General features: G+C 31.3%; 2 protein-coding genes across 2 annotated transcripts; both read left to right on the top strand.

The window, feature by feature from the left end:
• The first annotated feature begins 757 nt into the window (after window positions 1-757).
• On the top strand, window positions 758-3,707 carry LOC123262947 (zinc finger protein 771-like). The gene is made up of 4 exons (XM_044725448.1): window positions 758-772; window positions 1,778-2,057; window positions 2,376-2,717; window positions 3,373-3,707. Exons 1-4 carry the CDS (start codon window positions 758-760, stop codon window positions 3,705-3,707), a joined length of 972 nt encoding a protein of 323 aa, XP_044581383.1.
• Window positions 3,708-9,301: 5,594 nt separating this feature from the next.
• Window positions 9,302-10,132, top strand: LOC123262948 (transcriptional repressor scratch 2-like; the record flags this gene model as incomplete). Its single annotated transcript, XM_044725449.1, has 1 exon — window positions 9,302-10,132. A coding segment is annotated over one exon (393 nt), but the record flags the coding sequence as incomplete, so codon positions are not given.
• Between the last annotated feature and the right edge of the window lie 8,869 nt (window positions 10,133-19,001).

The raw sequence follows: 19,001 nt of genomic DNA on the forward strand, positions 1-19,001 counted from the left end.
ATATTATAAGCGAAACAAATTCACTCAACAAAATATTTATTAACCATTAACTATTAACTATTAATAAATACTTATTAACTATTAATAAATATAATTTCCTTCCAAATAAATATTTATTGAATGTTAAAAAATATTTACTAAAATTTAATAAATCAAATAATTGCCTTCAAATAAATTAAATCATTAATAGTTAATAAATCCTTCTATCAGTGTATATAAAACAACCTGCGCTTAATAATCGGGCCCCGACAAAAACAGTTCCTCAAATTACCCAGGCCCAAAAAACCTATTTTATTTTTTTTTTTTGTTTCATTTATTATTTTTTGTTTCCGCGGCAAATGTTACAGAAGAAGGGGCGCTAATTTCAATTCTGCGGTCGAGTTACGGAAAATCTAGCAAGTACTCCCTGAAAAAAGCCCTGTCGACAATCAGCAGCGGGAGCCGCAGCCCCAGGTCCGCGGATGACAGCATCAGCGAAAGCGGGGCCCGCGGGCGGTCCCGCGAGGTTGTTTTTCCAGAGTCCTTCGAGGTTTTGCCGCAGCCGCGCGACCTGACTTACGTGGGGATGCCTCACGAACAGCAGCGCAAGTTCCGCTGCCGGTTCTGCGGCAAGGGCTACCGGTGGAAGAGCACGATGCGCAGACACGAGACAGTAGAGTGTGGGGGCAAGCTGCCCGCCTTTCAGTGTCCAGAATGCCCTTACAAGGCCCGCCAGCGCGGAAACCTCACCGTCCATTACAAGAGACACCACCAGAAGATGCCCTTCGACGAAGTCTCCCAAGCTTCGACAGAATAAATTATTATTTTTATAAAATTATACAAACTTTAATTACAATTAATAATTAAAATATATAAATATATTTTTTTAATAATGCGCTCACAGTTTTCACTTTAATATTCAATAAATAAGACAAATTTATTTTATTAATTAATTAATTAATTATTTTTGTTTGCGCGTTAATTTTTTTTTAATAATTAATGCCGATAGATTACTTAATTGCAAGCTTATTATTTTACAATTAACTTGTTAATTTTTTTGATTAAACAATAGATAATTAATTAATTAATTTTTAATTAATTAACTAATTTTTAATTAATTAACTAATTTTTAATTAATTAACTAATTTTTAATTAATTAACTAATTTTTAATTAACTAATTTTTAATTAATTAACTAATTTTTAATTAATTAACTAATTTTTAATTAATTAATTAATTTTTAATTAATTAACTAATTTTTAATTAATTAACAAATTTTTAATTAATTAATTTTTAATTAATTAACAAATTTTTAATTAATTAATTTTTAATTAATTAATTAATTTTTAATTAATTAACTAATTTTTAATTAATTAACTAATTTTTAATTAATTAACTAATTTTTAATTAATTAACTAATTTTTAATTAATTAACTAATTTTTAATTAATTAATTGATTTCTAATCAATTATTTACTAATTAATTAATTAATTACTAATTAATTAATTATTAACTAATTAATTACTTATGCTTCAAATTAAATCAATTGTTTTGATTGTACTTACAAATAATTGTGTGTGTTGTATCTATTAACAATAATTACGAATTTATTTTAGTAAAGCTTATAATTTATATAATTTCATTATTTTTAATTAATTATTATTTTATTATTAATAAAAAAGAAACTTGTTGAGGGTTATTTTCTAAAAACAAGTGTGTATTATTGATTTAATAAACTCCCGAGTCCTTGAATTAGAAGCGAATAGGGAAAATAAAAGTAATTGGTGGACTAATTAAAGGATTTTGTTTTTCCAGCAGAGGAGCAGCGAGAGCAGAGTGAGGATGAGGAGGAGGAGAGGAGGAAAGTGTTTGGGTGCGAGGTCTGCGGGCGACGTTACAGGAGAGTAATATCGCTCCAGCGGCACAAGAGACTCGAGTGCGGAAAGGAGGCCCAATTTGAGTGCATTATTTGCCACAGCAAGTTCAAGCACAAGCACAGTCTGCTGAGGCACTACCGGGTCCACCTCTCGTTCGCGAGGCCCGACAATAAATTAAAGCCGGAGGACCACCAGCACCCCGGCGACTGATAACCGTCCAGAGAGTCTTCTTAGATCGTTCTCTCTCATTAAATTAATAAAAATCCTCCTCCGAGACCAGACGCTCTTCTCTCAGAACAATTGTTGTTGTCGTCGCTCTAGTTGTTGTCTTTATTTTTGTAATGCTAAATCTGACAAATACACACCGAGGTTCGAATAATAAGCGAGTTATTGTATTTATTGGATTTACCCCAAAGCTGGAGTAATAATTATAAAAAAAACCCAAGATCTAATGACCCCAAGGGTGATTTATTGAGTCTCTTGTTTGGACAGCTGCTTCATTAATTTATTTATTTTTCAGATCCTTGGTCCGGGGAAGGGTATCAGTTTGTCCCGGAGTTCAACCCCCACCCGGTTAATTCAGGGGCAAGGTGGCGAACACACGCGGATCCTCTCAATCTACCGGCGGCGGGACAGACCTTGGCCGTTCCTGGAGCCCCGACTCGAGCTCAGTCCTCCCACAGGTGTCAGAACTGCGGACGCGTTTACTTGAGGGCCACTACCCTTCGACGACACATGAATATGGAGTGTGGCAAGGCCCCAATGTACCAGTGTAGGATTTGCCATGGAAAATTCACTCACAAACACAACCTTGCCGCTCACATGAAACTCCACATCGAAGAGCCTAAATTCGCGTGTCCCAGTTGCGATAAAAAATTCTATCGCCGTGACAAGCTCGCGAATCATTCTGCTACTCATCAAGTTTATGCTTCTCAGCATAATTAATTATTTTATTAAAAATATATTTATTTTTTATCAATTTTACATTAATTTTTTATATAAAAAATTGTACATAATTTATTTACAAATAAATGTTGAAGAAATTTAAATAATTCCTCATAAAAATAATTACTTTGAAATTGGAAATTTGGTTTTTAATTGGAACACATCTAAAGTGATTTTTATTTTTTAGGTGGCGGGTCAAGAGGTCAAGGACGAGAAGAAGATAAGGAGAAAAAAAGTTACAAAGAATAAATTAATTGGAGAATAAAATACACAGAAAAAGTTTGCTTGAACAATTTTAAAGGCTAAATTTTTTCTGTGTAATTTTAAAAAATATATAATAAAAAATATACGGAATAACAAATTATTTATTTTCACCCTCGATTACACCAGTGCAATTATTATTATTAATAAAAAACCAATTGGCATGAAACTAACTCTTAAACAAAAATAAACTTTTTGTAAATAAATTTTAAAGAAAAAAGTAAAATTCAAAATTATTGCTTCGAAAATAAAATTACAAATTGATGATAATAATAAGAGCAGATAGTAATTAATTCGACTGTGTGTTCTAGCTGAGGACCTGAGCATCACGGGGCTGAAGTGGGCAGCAGCTTGGCAGCGCTGGAGTGTCCCTTCAATAATGTGGCGGTCTGGAGGCGGCCTGGGGAAAGGATTCGGCGGAAGCGCGACCGGAAACCCGGAGGGGTTCAATTGTCCGGCTTGCGGGCGCGTCTACAAGCTGAAGAGCAGCCTGAGGAACCACCAGAAGTGGGAGTGCGGAAAGGAGCCTCAGTTCCAGTGTCCCCACTGCGTCTACCGCGCCAAGCAGAAGATGCACATCGCGAGGCACATGGAGCGGATGCACAAGGAGAAGATCCTCAAGCAGGAGTACGAGTCCCGAGTTTGAAGTTGGGAATCCCTCAAGTTCGTCGACTGGAGCTGGTCTTCCGGTCTTTGAGACACACATCAGACAAACTAAAGAGAAGTAATTGCTATCGATAACAAAAGACCTAGTTTTACACTTTCAATTATTAATTTTTACTATAATTTTAGTGTTAATTTTAATCAGAGTAGTTTAGTGGTCCGATTGTATGATGCCTGAGAGAATGATTGGTGATTGACGATTGAGGTCCAATTAAAAACCGCGGGACAGCGGCGACGTCGCTGGTGTACGACGCGATCTAGGTCTCCACGGTTAATTTACCCTCTCTTATTTTATCCTTAAATATTTTAGACTCTACCGACAGTCGTACTGAGATATTTTTTTTCAGAGAGTACCGACACTGAGAGACTAAACGGCCCGAGAAACACCCAAAGCTGTCTTTAATCTCTTTTTACCTTTTTTTTTTATTTCGTTTTATTAGTTTTTAAATCCTTTTACTCGCACAAGATTTAACTGGCCGCAAGACTCTCTTCTTCCAGTTATTTTATCCTTGTGATAGACAATTATAGATTTATATTGTCAATATATTTATTATTTTATTAAACAAACAAATTTATTCGATTAAATCGAGGTGTTTATTATTTTTAAAATTATTTTTATTGATTTAGGTCCCCTGGGAGGGAGATTAAGATTTATTTAAACAATACTCGGAATTATTTTTTATATAAATAGAGAATTAAAGACAGCCGTGGGTGAGATCGAGGCACGTCCGGATGCTTACCGGAGCTCTTCCATAGCAACCATTCTGGTCACACTGGTTCCATATTTTAATAGCGGACTCTGCGACACACGTGGCTTAAGGACTAATAAATAATAAATAATAATAATTATTAAAATAGAAATAAAATAATAATATTTAACTCAGTCAATAGTAAAAATGTTGTCGGCCTGGTTACTCCTCATATAATAGTTTTTATCCACTCCATTCCATTTTTTTTTTTTTTTTTCATCGCCATTTAAAATAATAATTATTATTATCTCCATAGATTTTTCTTTAGTCAATTCTCATATAATAAATATATATATATATATTTATGTATTTAACAGAAATGAGTCTCAGTAACAATAATAATTTTGCTAACAAACACAATTCTCGGTTTGTGGAGACTTTTAAAAGCGAGCTTGCGATTAAAAGTCCCGACCGAGAATCCGACAGACTGCCAGATAACACTTTCAAGCAAATTCATAACAATGCATTTAATTATATTAAAATATTATTATAAATTATAGATAAATATTTATATACAGTATACATATAATATAAAAAAGAATTCTATAGATCTATATATTTATATACAGACAACAAAATAATAAAAAATAATAATTTATAAATAGTTTACTAAGGAGTAAAGATAAATGCCGCTTGACTCTTGTTTTATTTAAATAATTAAAAAGGTATACGAATATTTAGAGATTGAAGTAACGGGTGCCAGGCCGACAACCAGGTGATAAACAATTAATTACCGCCCCGAGCCGAGATCCGCTTCCGCGACTCCTTCCATCAAATGTCGTTTTGTTGATCCTTCTCTTTCCCTTTAATTAACAATCCGAACAACAACAACAACAACAACAGCAACAACAATTACCCTGAAAGATAAATCAACAGCATCACATTATTTAAAAGACACAAGACTGATATAGTTAGCCAACAGAATAAACAACCCAGCACACAATTGTCGCAATAATCTTTTAATAAAAGTACCCTTTATTATTTGTTGTACCAGTTGGGATTGTTCTGAAGCGAGAGAAGGATTATTAACTCAACGATAATTGATGTTTGTCATATAGAGCCGTCTCAAGGCAAACTAATCAAACAAAAGCCTCATTGCTGACACGCGACAAGTATTATCTTTAAATTTAAACAAACAATTTATCGTGTACAGTATAATAACTATATATATATAAATGTTAATAATTTATATAAAAAAAGCCACGTGTTTTCCGCGTCACAGATGTCCGGTTCCATTTAATTAACTGTAAACAATATTGAATTTATTTAAATTAAATCTATGACGGATAGCATTACTCATAGGATTATTTTAATTCAATATATCATTTTTATTTTATAGTCCTTAGTAATTAAGTTATTTTTATCTGCTTGAAGAATATTACAGAAAAACAGTGACCTCATAAATGACAAATCCGTACTAAATTTACAATTAAAACTTAATATGTGGCCTTTATTAAATTATAAAAAAATAACTGAAGAATCTAAATTGACGAATATGAAGTTTTTTGAAAAATTTATCATGAAATTCTATAAAAAAATTTGAGAATTAAAAATAGTTTATAAGGACTTAAAGTAAAAAAATCATCATTAAATTATAAGAAAGTAAAACTACTTGGATAAGATTTTTTAATTGGCTTGTAATATGTTATAGTAATTAGTTAGTAGTTTGTATCAGTGTTATTCACTGTCAATTACTTCGATTGCCTATTGGCTGCTAATTTTTTTCGTAGTAATTATTTTCCATCTAATAATTATCATCTGAAAGTGCCTTTAAGATGTGTAGTAATAGTAATTTGAAAAGTGATCACCGGAGAAGAGTCGGATGATCGGGATCACCGGGAACGAGATCGCCCTTGACCGCTCGAGGGGAAATTATAAAAAATAACAAACAAAAAAAGCGAAAAAACAAGGGAGAGACGTTTTTTTTTGGGGGATTTAAGTCGAGATCTAAGCGCTAATAAATGTTTTGGAGATTACTAACGAGGTAAATAATTATTTTAATTTGGTTATCGATTCCCGCGGGTTCGCGTATTTTTAAAATTCACCGACCGCGTTATTATTATATATATATATAAATATATTTATATATTAATTTGGTTGCTCTAAGCTTAATTCTTTGCCTTTTGGTGGTGATATAAAATATTCACAATAATGGCTTTTTTATTATTATTATTATATTCTTATTAATATAACAATATTTTTTTGCGTATATTATTGGGCTAATTTTTTGAATTTATATATATTTAATATTAGGCATTTAAATAAATACTTTACTCCCTATATTTTATTATTATTTTTTTAAAATTACGACGGGTCGTCTCATATAATATTTTACGTTGATTTTAAAATAAAATAAAATTATTATTATGTTAAATTTATTGATTTTAATCGTTCTCCAGGTGACGGTTTTTTTTTTATAGAAAAATTCTAAACGAGCGTAATTATTAAATTACTTTTTAAAATAATAAAATGAGACGATGCGCGGTCTAGTTACATTTATTATTATTCTTTTTGGATTTATTTAAAATATTAAATAATTTTAGTAATTATTGTAATTGTGGCAGCGTGATGCGATGATCTTAGGGTCAAGTCTTTCAAAGATGCAATCATTTATTTTTCTAAATTTTTTTTTTTTTCTACTAAATTATATAATATTTTTTTTTTTTACTATTAATTTTAATAATAATATATATTATTAAAATAGGTGTTTTTATAACACATTCATCGTGATATTTAGGCTCTAAATTTATGTTATTTTTTTTTTTTTTTTTTTAGTATGTCGGTAACAAAATTTATCGTGAAAGAGATTCAAAGTGAGAGTAATGATTAGCCACAAATTTTTTATAAATTATGTAGTAATTATTAAAAAAAAATAAAAAAAAAATTTATTAATATAGTTATAGGGAATAATTAATCCGTACTAAATTTTTTTCTATATATATTTTATAATTAAAAAATTTTTATTTATAAAAATTACTATTATTAATTATTAAAAATTTAATTAAAGTACAAGGGAAGCAAATTACACTATGCCATATCAAAAAAATCTTTATAAATTTCTCAATAAGAGAAATTTATATTATGGAAATTGTAAGTGAGATTTTGAACTAGGAAACGCTGCGATTATTATTTGGTTATTGATAATCAGTTGTAAGTTATAAGTAAGGTATGAATAGTAACTGTGAGTTATTTTTAAAAAATATTTTTCATCAATATTTATTTAATAATTAAAAATTTATTTTTTAAATTAAAACCGCGACCGCAACAAAAAAATTTTTATAGGAAATTTATAAAATTGTGACACCTCCCCACAGAAAATAAATAAATTATACTGCTCTGTGTCAATAAATTGAAGTAAAGCGCTAGAATTTAAAATAGATGGTTAATATTTTGCGTTAGGAGAAGAAAGTTGATGAGTAAAAAAGGTGAAAAAAAAAAAAAAAAAAAAAAAAAGAAAGAAAATAAAATAAAATAAAAAAGAAGTACTCTAAAATGGCGAGAGCTTGCAGGCAGTTAGGTACTGATACAACTTATCCAAGTTTGGCGAATAAAAAAATTCTAAACAAACGGATGAAAGTTTTAACGAATAAAGTTAATAGAGTTGATTGTGTTTATCAAGTGGAATAAAATCCGAGGCACTGTTTAAGCCGATTTATAAATAATAAATAACAGAATGTAGTTTTTAAATATTGAGAGCCTTGTGTTAAGTGCCTTCAAGTACGATTTAGATTTTAGACTAGAGAACAACTCACTAAAATAAGAGGCGCTGAGCTTTTAAACCTCTGAGCGCTTTTTTAAGGTATTATATTTACTGGATAATTATACAAGTATTCAAAGAAGCTCAATCGTTATATTATTTATCTGATTATCAATCTCTATTTTAACTTTTTCGATTTAATTCTTAAAATAATTTATTTTCCTAGTTGTCTAAAATTTCTGGACAGTGTTAAAAATTATTCGGTTTGACTAAAAATTTTTTGCAATTAATTCTGTTAAAGTTTGGATTTATATATAAATATACAAAAATAAGCGCTCAAGTAAATATAAAGTACAATACAAAAATTTTGCTCAGCGCCGCAGGGACATTGTAACTTTATTATTAACTAGAATTATAATATGAAAAAAAGAATTTTTAAAGTTTATTATTAATAATTAATATTCATGTTTATTTTAATGACAAACTGCTTTCTGGATGTTACTTTAATGAGAAAGACAGCGCAAGTTTATATTATATGATATACAATACCATGTTTTATTACCTGACGACGAAAATTGTACAAAAATGTAAATGTACTGCTTTTACATGCTTATATTTTGTTCTGTAATCTTTTTATTATTTTACATTCCAAAACCAATATGCTTTTATCATTTTTGTTAATTTGACATTTGTAGAGATCTTGTATATTAAATTAGAGCAAAATAAAGTCTAGAAAAACAAAAAGTTTTCATTGTAATATTAAATTAATTCTAATAAATTTTTAATTAACATCAAATTTTTTCAGAAGTGAGGAATTTTTTCCAAAAATTCCTAAAAGGTTATTAAATTTTTTTTTACACTTCCGTATACTAATTTTATTTATTTTTTTTCCAGATTTCCTTTGGAGTCTTGAAGAATTAAAAAGAAGAAAAAAGAAGATATCTTTTTTTGTAAAAAAGAAACTCCAATCAATTAATACACTTATTATAAAGTAATAATGACAATGACATTCACCCTCATCCGCTCGTTGTTGTAGCTTTAACTAAGTAAATTTGTTTGGCATGTCCCAGCGCGGACCGATTGCATCCTCGAGGTCGCTAGCCGACAGGAGAGTTGACTAACATTATTTGACTTAATTTATTCCCAGGGTTCTTCGCGAGTCTCGGGTGGCACGAGGGGGTAAGACGGAGCGTCAGGAGCAGCAACGGATCTACCAGCCAGGTCCCGGCGCCTCTGACCCCCCAGAGACGAGCCCGGATCCACTGTCCGGCCCGACACGTCGCGAGAATCAGCAATCGGCCGCTGGCGATTTCCGCCCACGACAGACGCCACGATTGCTCAAGGTGCGGAAAGTCCTACAAGAACGCGTACATCCTCAAGCGACACATCCTCTACGAGTGCGGAAAGGCTCCCTCCTTCAGCTGCCCCCACTGCGCCTTCAGCTCCAAGTACGAGAGGAACCTCAAGGCCCACATCAACCACCGCCACGTTCTCGCCAAGCCTCACTCCCAGACCGTCAACTAACGACCCTCCAAGTCCAAAAACAACCCACGCAAGTACCCACTCAAATAACACCCATTTATTATTTTTTTATTCGTCCAGCCTCCAGGGACTCCGGCTGGACGAACGTTTGCCAAAATAATTGCCAAGTGCCAAATAATCCAAGTCTCTCATTTACTTTTATTATTTATTTTTTTTTATTATTTCCAATCGATAAAATTACTAGGCTTCTGTTTGGTGTGGAAATTTATAACAGTTGTGTTAAAATTACACCGAGCGATGTTTAATTTTATAAATTTTGACAACAAACAGTCACTTGATTAAGTGATGCTACTTTTTTAGTACAATTATTTGGGGAATTTCCCAAAATATTACCAAAAAATCCATGACAATATTTTATAAAAAAACACCTAAGTTACCATCGACTTTTTATTTAATGGCAGAGCCATGGAAAGAAGCTAAAAATTTAATATAATTATAATTATATCATAATTCTGTGCCATATTTATTAGATTAATAATAATTATACATATTATATATAGCAGTTATAATTAACAAGTAAGAACCAATTGTTGAACAATTAATAAATACTGATCATTTTTTTGGTATTGAAAATTCAATACTCAATATTAGATACCCATTTATTTTTTATAATAAATTAATAAGTGTTTTTATTAACTAAAGAAAATTTCTAAAGTAGAAATAAAAAATTTTCAGAGCATCGAAGAGTTTTAAATTATATAATTAATGATTCTAACAAGACCACAATTTGTCTATTTCTCTTTCAAAGTTCTATCCTTAACTGTATCATGTCTTCTCTATATCTATCTATCTAAATAATTAATTATTATGATTGTAGTTATTATTATGATGAATTATTAAAACTAAAATTTCTCGTCTCACTGATTAAAAATGACAAAAAAGTATCTCTGCGGCAAATAAAATCTTGGAACCGTAAGATCAGATTGTGACCGAATTCCGAGCAGGAAAATGTCAGTTACCATAAAAGTTTATCAAAAGATTGTACTGTTGCAATATTTCTTCCTTCACTGGGCGTCTTAGTGCCCGTAATTACTCTTAAGCCGACACTAAATCTAACACGAACAAAGATAATCTTTATTAAGGAGTCTTCCAAGTCTCCCGGGACTAAAAAATACACGAGGGGGGTCTATTGTCGGCAACAAACTTAAATATCAACAAGTTATTGCTTCAATAATTGTTAATAAAATAATCTAATTATTTGGAAACTCAATAAAACAAATAAATAAATAAAATAATAAAAAATATAAATTCATATTAAAGGAAAAATAATAAAATGTTGCTTGAAAGCAATTAAATAAACAAGCAGCAGAAAGACTGATATTTAAATAATAAACAAACACAAGTGAGACGTATTATATATTATAAATATATTAATATACATAATGTATCTGATAAATATATAGTACCCGTAAATCCGTAGTGTAAAGGGTGGATTTTTTTTATTTTATCAATTATTGTCAAGATAAATATTTATCAATATAAATACTGATCTTTTAAATAGTTATTAACAGGTTACAAATCTAGTCTGATTTAAAAAACTGATAATAATTAGTATGTAAGTGTTCTAATGAGATTATGATTATTATAACAAATTGTTGTAATTATTGTATTGTAACATAAAATACAATTTTATTGTAGCGCCAAAACTTTTCTTCTTCATTTGCATGGTTCATTGTTTTTTTTTTAATTGTTGCTTACAAATTGTTGAAGATTTCTTCTTCTAATAAAACAATCCTTTGTTCCAGAATCTAAGCCGCGACCGGCGCGCTTCGCCTGTTCCTGCGGTCGGCGGTACAAATATCGCTTCACTCTAGAGTGCCATAAGAAAAACGAGTGCGGTAAAGGTTATACCTGCAAAAGTTGTGGATATGCGACTTCAAGAGTTAACATTTGGCTGCTTCATTTACAAACTCACTGCGAATATCCGCCAGATCACGTTTAAATAATTATTTCTTTTTCTTTTTTTTTCAGATTATTTACACTTATTTTTTATATAATTCATCCATTACTTGTAATTTGTCGCTTTAAAAAAATTTTTTTTTAAATAAATCTCAAAAAATAAACCCGTTTTTTATTTAAATTAAAAAAAATTCACTTTTAAATAATTTTTTTTAATGTGAGTAATTTAAATTAATTAAATAAAATTGATCTTCTTTTTACTAACATATCTTTTTTTATTTCAGAATTGACTAAAAGAAGAAAAAATAATGAATATTTTTAAAAAACTACTCTGAAGATATCTACATCCGAAGATCTGAAAATTTCTTCTTGAACTAATGCTTAAATAATTTTATTAGTAAGTTGTATATATGTAAATAATTATTTTTTTTATTTAAATTGTTTCATAAACAAACGCTTAAATTTTCTACTTTTTTTTTTTTGGAAACTATTTTTATTGTACATATTTAACATTTGTAAGTTGCAGCAATATTCTTCTACTTGAAGATCCACCAGATATTTGAAACAACTCTATTTATTTTATAATTATATGTAAATACTAAAAGATTCAAGTATTAATTTTATAAACAAAATTTAAGGTAGAAGATTATGGAAAAATTAATTTTATTTAAAAGAAGAAATTTAAAAAAAAAAAAAAATAATTTCATTATTTTTATTCAAAATTTTTTTCTTTTAAAAATTAAAATTAATTTTTTTCAGTTGATATTGTAAAAATTGTGACAAATATTAAAATTAAAAAAATAAATTGTCATTAATTACAAACTAGCAACCTTGCAGTCACTATGTGCCTGCCGTGACTTGTGAATTATAAATAAATAAAATTTTGCTTTATTAAATCATAACTTTTGCTAAATTGCACTGTACTTTCTTAAATATTGACGTTTTTAAAGATATAAGCTCATCCCGATGGTACACTCATCAAGAGCTTTCATTTGAGTACCCACATGCATTTTTGATATATTTTTTATATATACATACATATATATAATATATATAAATATATGAAAAATTGATGTGGGTACTTAAATGAAAGGTCTTGATGAGCGTAACATCAAGATGAGCTTATATCTTAAAAAATATCATTAGTTGACAAGATACAATGTCATTTCTTAATTATTGACATTTTTTAAGATATAAGCTCATTTCGATGTTACACTTATCGAGACCTTTCATTTAAGTACCCACATGGTATTTTTTATATATTTTACATATATAGTATTTGTGAAATATATATAATATATGAAAAATTGATGTAGGTACTCAAATGAAAGGTCTCGATGAGTGTAACATCGGGATGAGCTTATATCCTTAAAAATATCATTAGTTGGCAAGATACAATGTAATTTCTTAATTATTGACATTTTTTAAGATATAAACTCATTGTGATGTTACACTCATCGAGACCTTTCATTTAAATACCCACATGGCATTTTTTATATATTTTATATATATGGTATTTGTGAAATATATATAATATATATAAAATATATGAAAAATTGATGTGGGTACTCAAATTAAAGGTCTCGATGAGCGTAATGTCGGGATGAGCTTATATCTTTAAAAATGTCAATAGTTCACAAGATACAAGGTAATTTTTTAATTATGTATCTAGAGATAGAGCATTTTCTAATGCAGCCGAAATACTTATCATAATAAATTTACTATCGTCGAGAATGATATAAAACCTTGAATAGGCACAAATTCAAATCAAGATCTTTGCAGTGACACAAAATTTTTCTTATTTTCTTAATAATATAGATTACAATTAAATTTTTTATTTAAAAAATTTACACTATTTTTTTTTAATATAAACAGTTTTTTGTAAAAGCATGATTCTGTAGTAAGTCGCGAAATTTTTCCATAAATTATTTAGAAACTGTCCAGTAAAAAGTATTAGTGTGCTTTTAGTGTTAATTAGAAATTGTCGTGGCACTTTATTAATAAAACAATAAATAAATAAATTAATTAATTAATTTAACTATCTAACAAAATACTATTCTTCTTTTCAGAATCGCTTCCAATGCTCCTCCGATTTTCTTTCGCAGGGATCCACTCGAACAGACTGTGCATCCAAAAGCCGTTTCCGTGTCACAAGTGTGGCCGATCTTACCTCAACAAGGGCAGTCTGCGCCGGCACTTGCACGACGAGTGTGGAAAACCTCCTCAGTACATCTGCAACATCTGCAAGAAGGGGTTCAAGCAGAAGACTAATTTTCACCGGCACAACGCTACTGTTCATCCCGATCGCCCTTTTTAACCCTTTAATTTTCACAGCGATTAATATATTGCATATTAATTATTTATATATACATATAGGTGATTCTCTGTAAGGACGTCTTAAATCTGTACAAAATTATCCGACCAAATTATTTTTTATTTTATTAAAAAAAAAAAATTAACAAGGGCTGCAAAACTATCAGCTTAATCATGATAAATAAACAGCCGAATTAATTTTTGCTTTTTCGATATTTGTGTATCTTTTGCCATGTAACATGACAGGGGACTGTTGCCAGGGGACTGATTTTTTCTTACCAAATTGAGAAAAATCAAGCAAACTATTTCAATGCATTCAACTTTTTAAGTTCTCAATGAATGTTTACATTAATTAGAATAATATTAAGACTTACACTGATAGAAGGATTTAGTATAGAGTACTAAATTTATTTAGTAACAAAATTTTTATTCATTTATTTGGGAGAAACAAATATTTTTTACCCATCAATCTTATTTGTTACAGCTTAATAAATTATTTCTATATGAACAAAGCGTTATTACATGGAAATAAATATTTAGTTCCACTAAATAATATTTAGTAACAGAATTCTGTTTCCGGCAGAATGAAAATTATCGCATATTATACCCATTCCAAAGAAACCTAATGCATCCGACTGCACTGACTTTCGACCGATATCATTCTTATCTAACTTATCAAAAGCATTAGAAAGGTGTGTGCATGATCAAATTGTAATAGTATATTACACTACAAGGGCAGAAAGTTGAGATTCCTGCACTCGGCTTCGCCTCGGGCACATGGCGCGCAGTGCAGGAATCTCAACTTTCTGCCCTTGTAGTGTATTAGTATATTACACATCTAGGGCAGTAAAATAAGAAATGTCTCAGATCACATGTAATTGTTGTCCGAGGCGAAGCCGAGGTCAATAAACATGTGATCTGAGGCTTTCTTATTTACTGCCCGTGGTGTGTATACTATTTTTCTCACCTCCGGACGGAAAGCGTCAATTTTCCTCCCGCTGCGCTAAACGAAAATGCCGCTTTCCGCCTCCGTCGAGAAAAATAGTATACACACCACGGGCAGTAAATAAGAAAGCCTCAGATCACATGTTTATTGACCTCGGCTTCGCCTCGGACAACAATTACATGTGATCTGAGACATTTCTTATTTTACTGCCCTAGATGTGTAATATACTATTTCTCCTCGACGGAGGCGGAAAGCGGCATTTTCGTTTAGCGCAGCGGGAGGAAAATTGACGCTTTCCGTCCGGAGGTGAGAAATAGTATTTTTCTTCCGTCCGGGTGGAAAGCGTCAATTTTCCGCCCGCTGCGCTAAATGAAATTGCCGCTTTCCGCCTCCGTCGAGGAGAAAAATAGTATTCTCACCACGGGCAGGAAATAAGAAAGCCTCAGATCACATGTTTGTCGACCTCGGCTTCGCCTCGGTCAATAATTACATGTAATCTAAGACATTTCTTATTTTCCTGCCCTAGGTAAGAAAAATATATTAATGATAATACGTACATTGACGAATATCAAACGGGTTTTCGAGAAGGCTTAAATACGCAGACTGCTGTAGTGAAATTCTGTGATGATGTACGTTTTGCGATGAATGAATCTCAAATAACCGTAGCTGTCCTCTTTGATTTAAGTAAGGCATTTGATTCAGTAAACCATGAAATATTATTACATAAATTATTATATATGAACTTTTCTGATTTAGTGATAAATTGGATAAAGTCTTACTTGACTCAGAGAAGGCAGTCGGTTTATTATAATAGCAATGAATCGTCTTGGAAGGATATTTTGAATGGCGTACCTCAAAGTAGTGTGCTCGGTCCTTTACTTTTTACTTTACACATATCTGATCTGATTTAATTGCGAAGCAATTGCTTTTGAAATCTATTATATCTATTATATCTTATATACGGGACTGAATAAAGTAGTCAGTACTTGTTTCGGATAGCTTAACTGGTAGAGCCCTTGGCGCGTAACCGAGAGATCTGGGTTCGATTCCCAGTCTGGGCTGTCTGATTATTTTTTCAATTACGGAAAAATTCCCACTGAGTAGGTCCCCCCCTTTCCCCTATCCGTTCTTTCCCAACTCCCTTAAAATTTGCTTTAATATGGCAAATATTTTAATTATTTATATTGTCAATTATACAATTAATTAAATTGTCAGTATTTGTTTTAAGCAGATGATCTAATTATATACACTTCATGTTGCCTGTCACAAATAAATGAATATGTTGTCATGGTAAATAATGAAATACAAAAAATCGTTGACTGGTGTAGTTTGAATTGTCTAAAATTAAATGCATCAAAAACAAGTGCCATTATACTAGGAAGTAGGCAAAAAATTGGCAGTGATTATTGTAAAAGTGCTCGAAATATAATCGTGAGTGATGATGTGATTCCGTATGTTAAGTCAGTTAAATATTTAGGTGTGATCATTGATGATACTCTAATGTGGGAGAATCAAGTAGTAAGTGTATGCAATCGAGCGATGAAAACGTTAGCGCAGTTGAAAATCAATAACGAAATTTTCAATTAACAATTACGCGTAAAATTGGTTACGACCTTGATTTTTCCAATCTTTGACTACTGCTGTGCCGCTTACACAAATATCTCAGGCAAATTACAGCAAAGATTACAGCGTAAAATAAATTCTTGTATCAGATATACTTTTAAAATTTCTAGATTTGAGCACACTACTCCGTATTATAAAGAATTAGGCTGGTTAAAACTTAATGCGAGAAGAGATTACTTCATAGCTTGTTTATTTTACAAAGAGGTCAAACTAAATTATAATCAATTATTCAGATCAAAATTAGAATTTCTGCCGATTGCATTAAGGGGTTATACGCAGTTGCAAAGCTAAAAAAACAACATTTTTTTATGAATTTTTTCTAGACACAGTTTTTAATTATCAATTACAAGTGATGGTTATTTAAATAGAGCCTACTTTCAAGAATACAATAGCGCGTCAATCATGTAAAAATATAAATGTGCGCCGCTCCTGTAGAAGATGTTCTGAGCGACCTCTAAAAAAAAGGCGCTTGGCGGTGATCTCCATTTCGGTGGTTTGGATTATCTGAAATAAAAAAATATGGTGAATTCTTTTACAGGATAGATTAATGCAGGTATTGGACGAAGGAATAAGATTCAAAAAAATTATTACTATTTTTTTTTTAACAATTTGGAAAATTGTTTTTCAACAAAAACGAAAAATTTTTTACAAATAGACGCCATTTTGTCAAAAATCAAAATTTTTCTTATTCCTTCGTCCAATACTTGCATTAATCTATTCTGTAAGAGAATTCACCATATTTTTTGATTTCAGATAATCCAAACCACCGAAATGGAGATCACCGCCAAGCGCCTTTTTTTTAGAGGTCGTTCAGAACATCTTCTACAGGAGCGGTGCACATTTATATTTTTACATGATTGACGCGCTATTGTATTCTTGAAAGTAGGCTCTATTTAAATAACCATCACTTGTAATTGATAATTAAAAACTGTGTCTAGAAAAAATTCATAAAAAAATGTTGTTTTTTTAGCTTTGCAACTGCGTATAACCCCTTAAGGAGAGGCGATGTCAGGAATGACTATCTGCGTCTACCAAGAAGTAATTCGGCTATCTATGAAAATTCTTTTTTTGCCCTCCAGGCGGAAAGTGGCAACTTTCGGCCCGCTGCGCTAAACGAAATTGCCGCTTTCCGCCTCTGTCGGACAGAAAAATAGTATACAAACCTATGGCAGGAAAATAATAAATATCTCAGACCACATATATGTCGACCTCGGCTTCGCCTCGGGCAACATATATGTGTTCTGAGACATTTCTCATTTTCTTGCCACAGGTGTGTAATATACTATTTTGCCCTCCGGGCGGAAAGTGGCAACTTTCGTCCCGCTGCGCTACACTAAGTTGCCGCTTTCCGCCTTCGTCAGACAAATAGTATATTACACACCTAGGGAAGTAAAGTAAGAAATGTCTCAGATCACATGTAATTGTCGGCCGAGGCGAAGCCGAGGTTGACAAACATGTGATCTGAGGCTTTCTTATTTACTTCCCGTGGAGTGTATACTATTTTTTTGCTCGACGAAGGCGGAAAGCGGCAACTTTGTTTAGCGCAGCGGGACGAAAGTTGCCACTTTCCGCCCGGAGGGCAAAAAAAAATAGTATACACTCCTCGGGAAGTAAATAAGAAAGCCTCAGATCACATGTTTGTTGACCTCGGCTTCGCCTCGGACAACAATTACATGTGATCTGAGACATTTCTTACTTTACTTCCCTAGGTGTGTAATATACTATTTTGCCCTCCGGGCGGAAAGTGGCAACTTTCGTCCCGCTGCGCTACACTAAGTTGCCGCTTTCCGCCTTCGTCAGACAAAAAAATAGTATACACTCCTCGGGAAGTAAATAAGAAAGCCTCAGATCACATGTTTGTTGACCTCGGCTTCGCCTCGGCCAACAATTACATGTGATCTGAGACATTTCTTACTTTACTTCCCTAGGTGTGTAATATACTATTCTGATTCGTGGTATAAAAATTTGGAATTCATTACCAGCTAATATCACAGTAATTGACAACTTTGAAAATTTCAAACAGGCTTGTTTTAACTTCTTCTTGCAATCAATGTAATTACCATTAATCGTGCAGTTTAACATGTTAGCTATTAATTAGTATTAATTAGTTATTAATTAGTGGCAATCTCTAAAATTATATTGCGAACACTGTTTCAAATGTACATTTGTAAATTATTATCTTTATGTATTATCGATGGTCCTGAAGGAGCTTAGAACTTCAGGATCAAATAAAATCTATTATCTATCTATCTATCTATCTATCTACCAGGTACTAAATATTTCTTTGGCAAGTATTGTCGGTAGATGGCTATGCTTTAATTCCAATGTTTATGTGATACATAACTTATTCACTAACTTAGATTATTTTATTCACCTCGATTTTGGGAGATTTATTAAACCTTTAACACACATACTCCCAATAAATATCTTCTATTTATTACACGCTTTTTATTAGCTTCACTTGTATGTCAGTATGTCAGTATGTCAGTATGTAACTCTCCGTAGGTA

Source organism: Cotesia glomerata, linkage group LG4, assembly GCF_020080835.1.
Source record: "Cotesia glomerata isolate CgM1 linkage group LG4, MPM_Cglom_v2.3, whole genome shotgun sequence".
Lineage (NCBI taxonomy): Eukaryota > Metazoa > Arthropoda > Insecta > Hymenoptera > Braconidae > Cotesia > Cotesia glomerata.

Coding starts and splice junctions, on each gene's coding strand:
- LOC123262947 (XM_044725448.1), top strand. Junction 2,058..2,375: donor GGAGGACCACCAGCACCCCG/GCGACTGATAAC, acceptor TTTATTTTTCAG/ATCCTTGGTCCGGGGAAGGG. Junction 2,718..3,372: donor GCCTAAATTCGCGTGTCCCA/GTTGCGATAAAA, acceptor TGTGTGTTCTAG/CTGAGGACCTGAGCATCACG.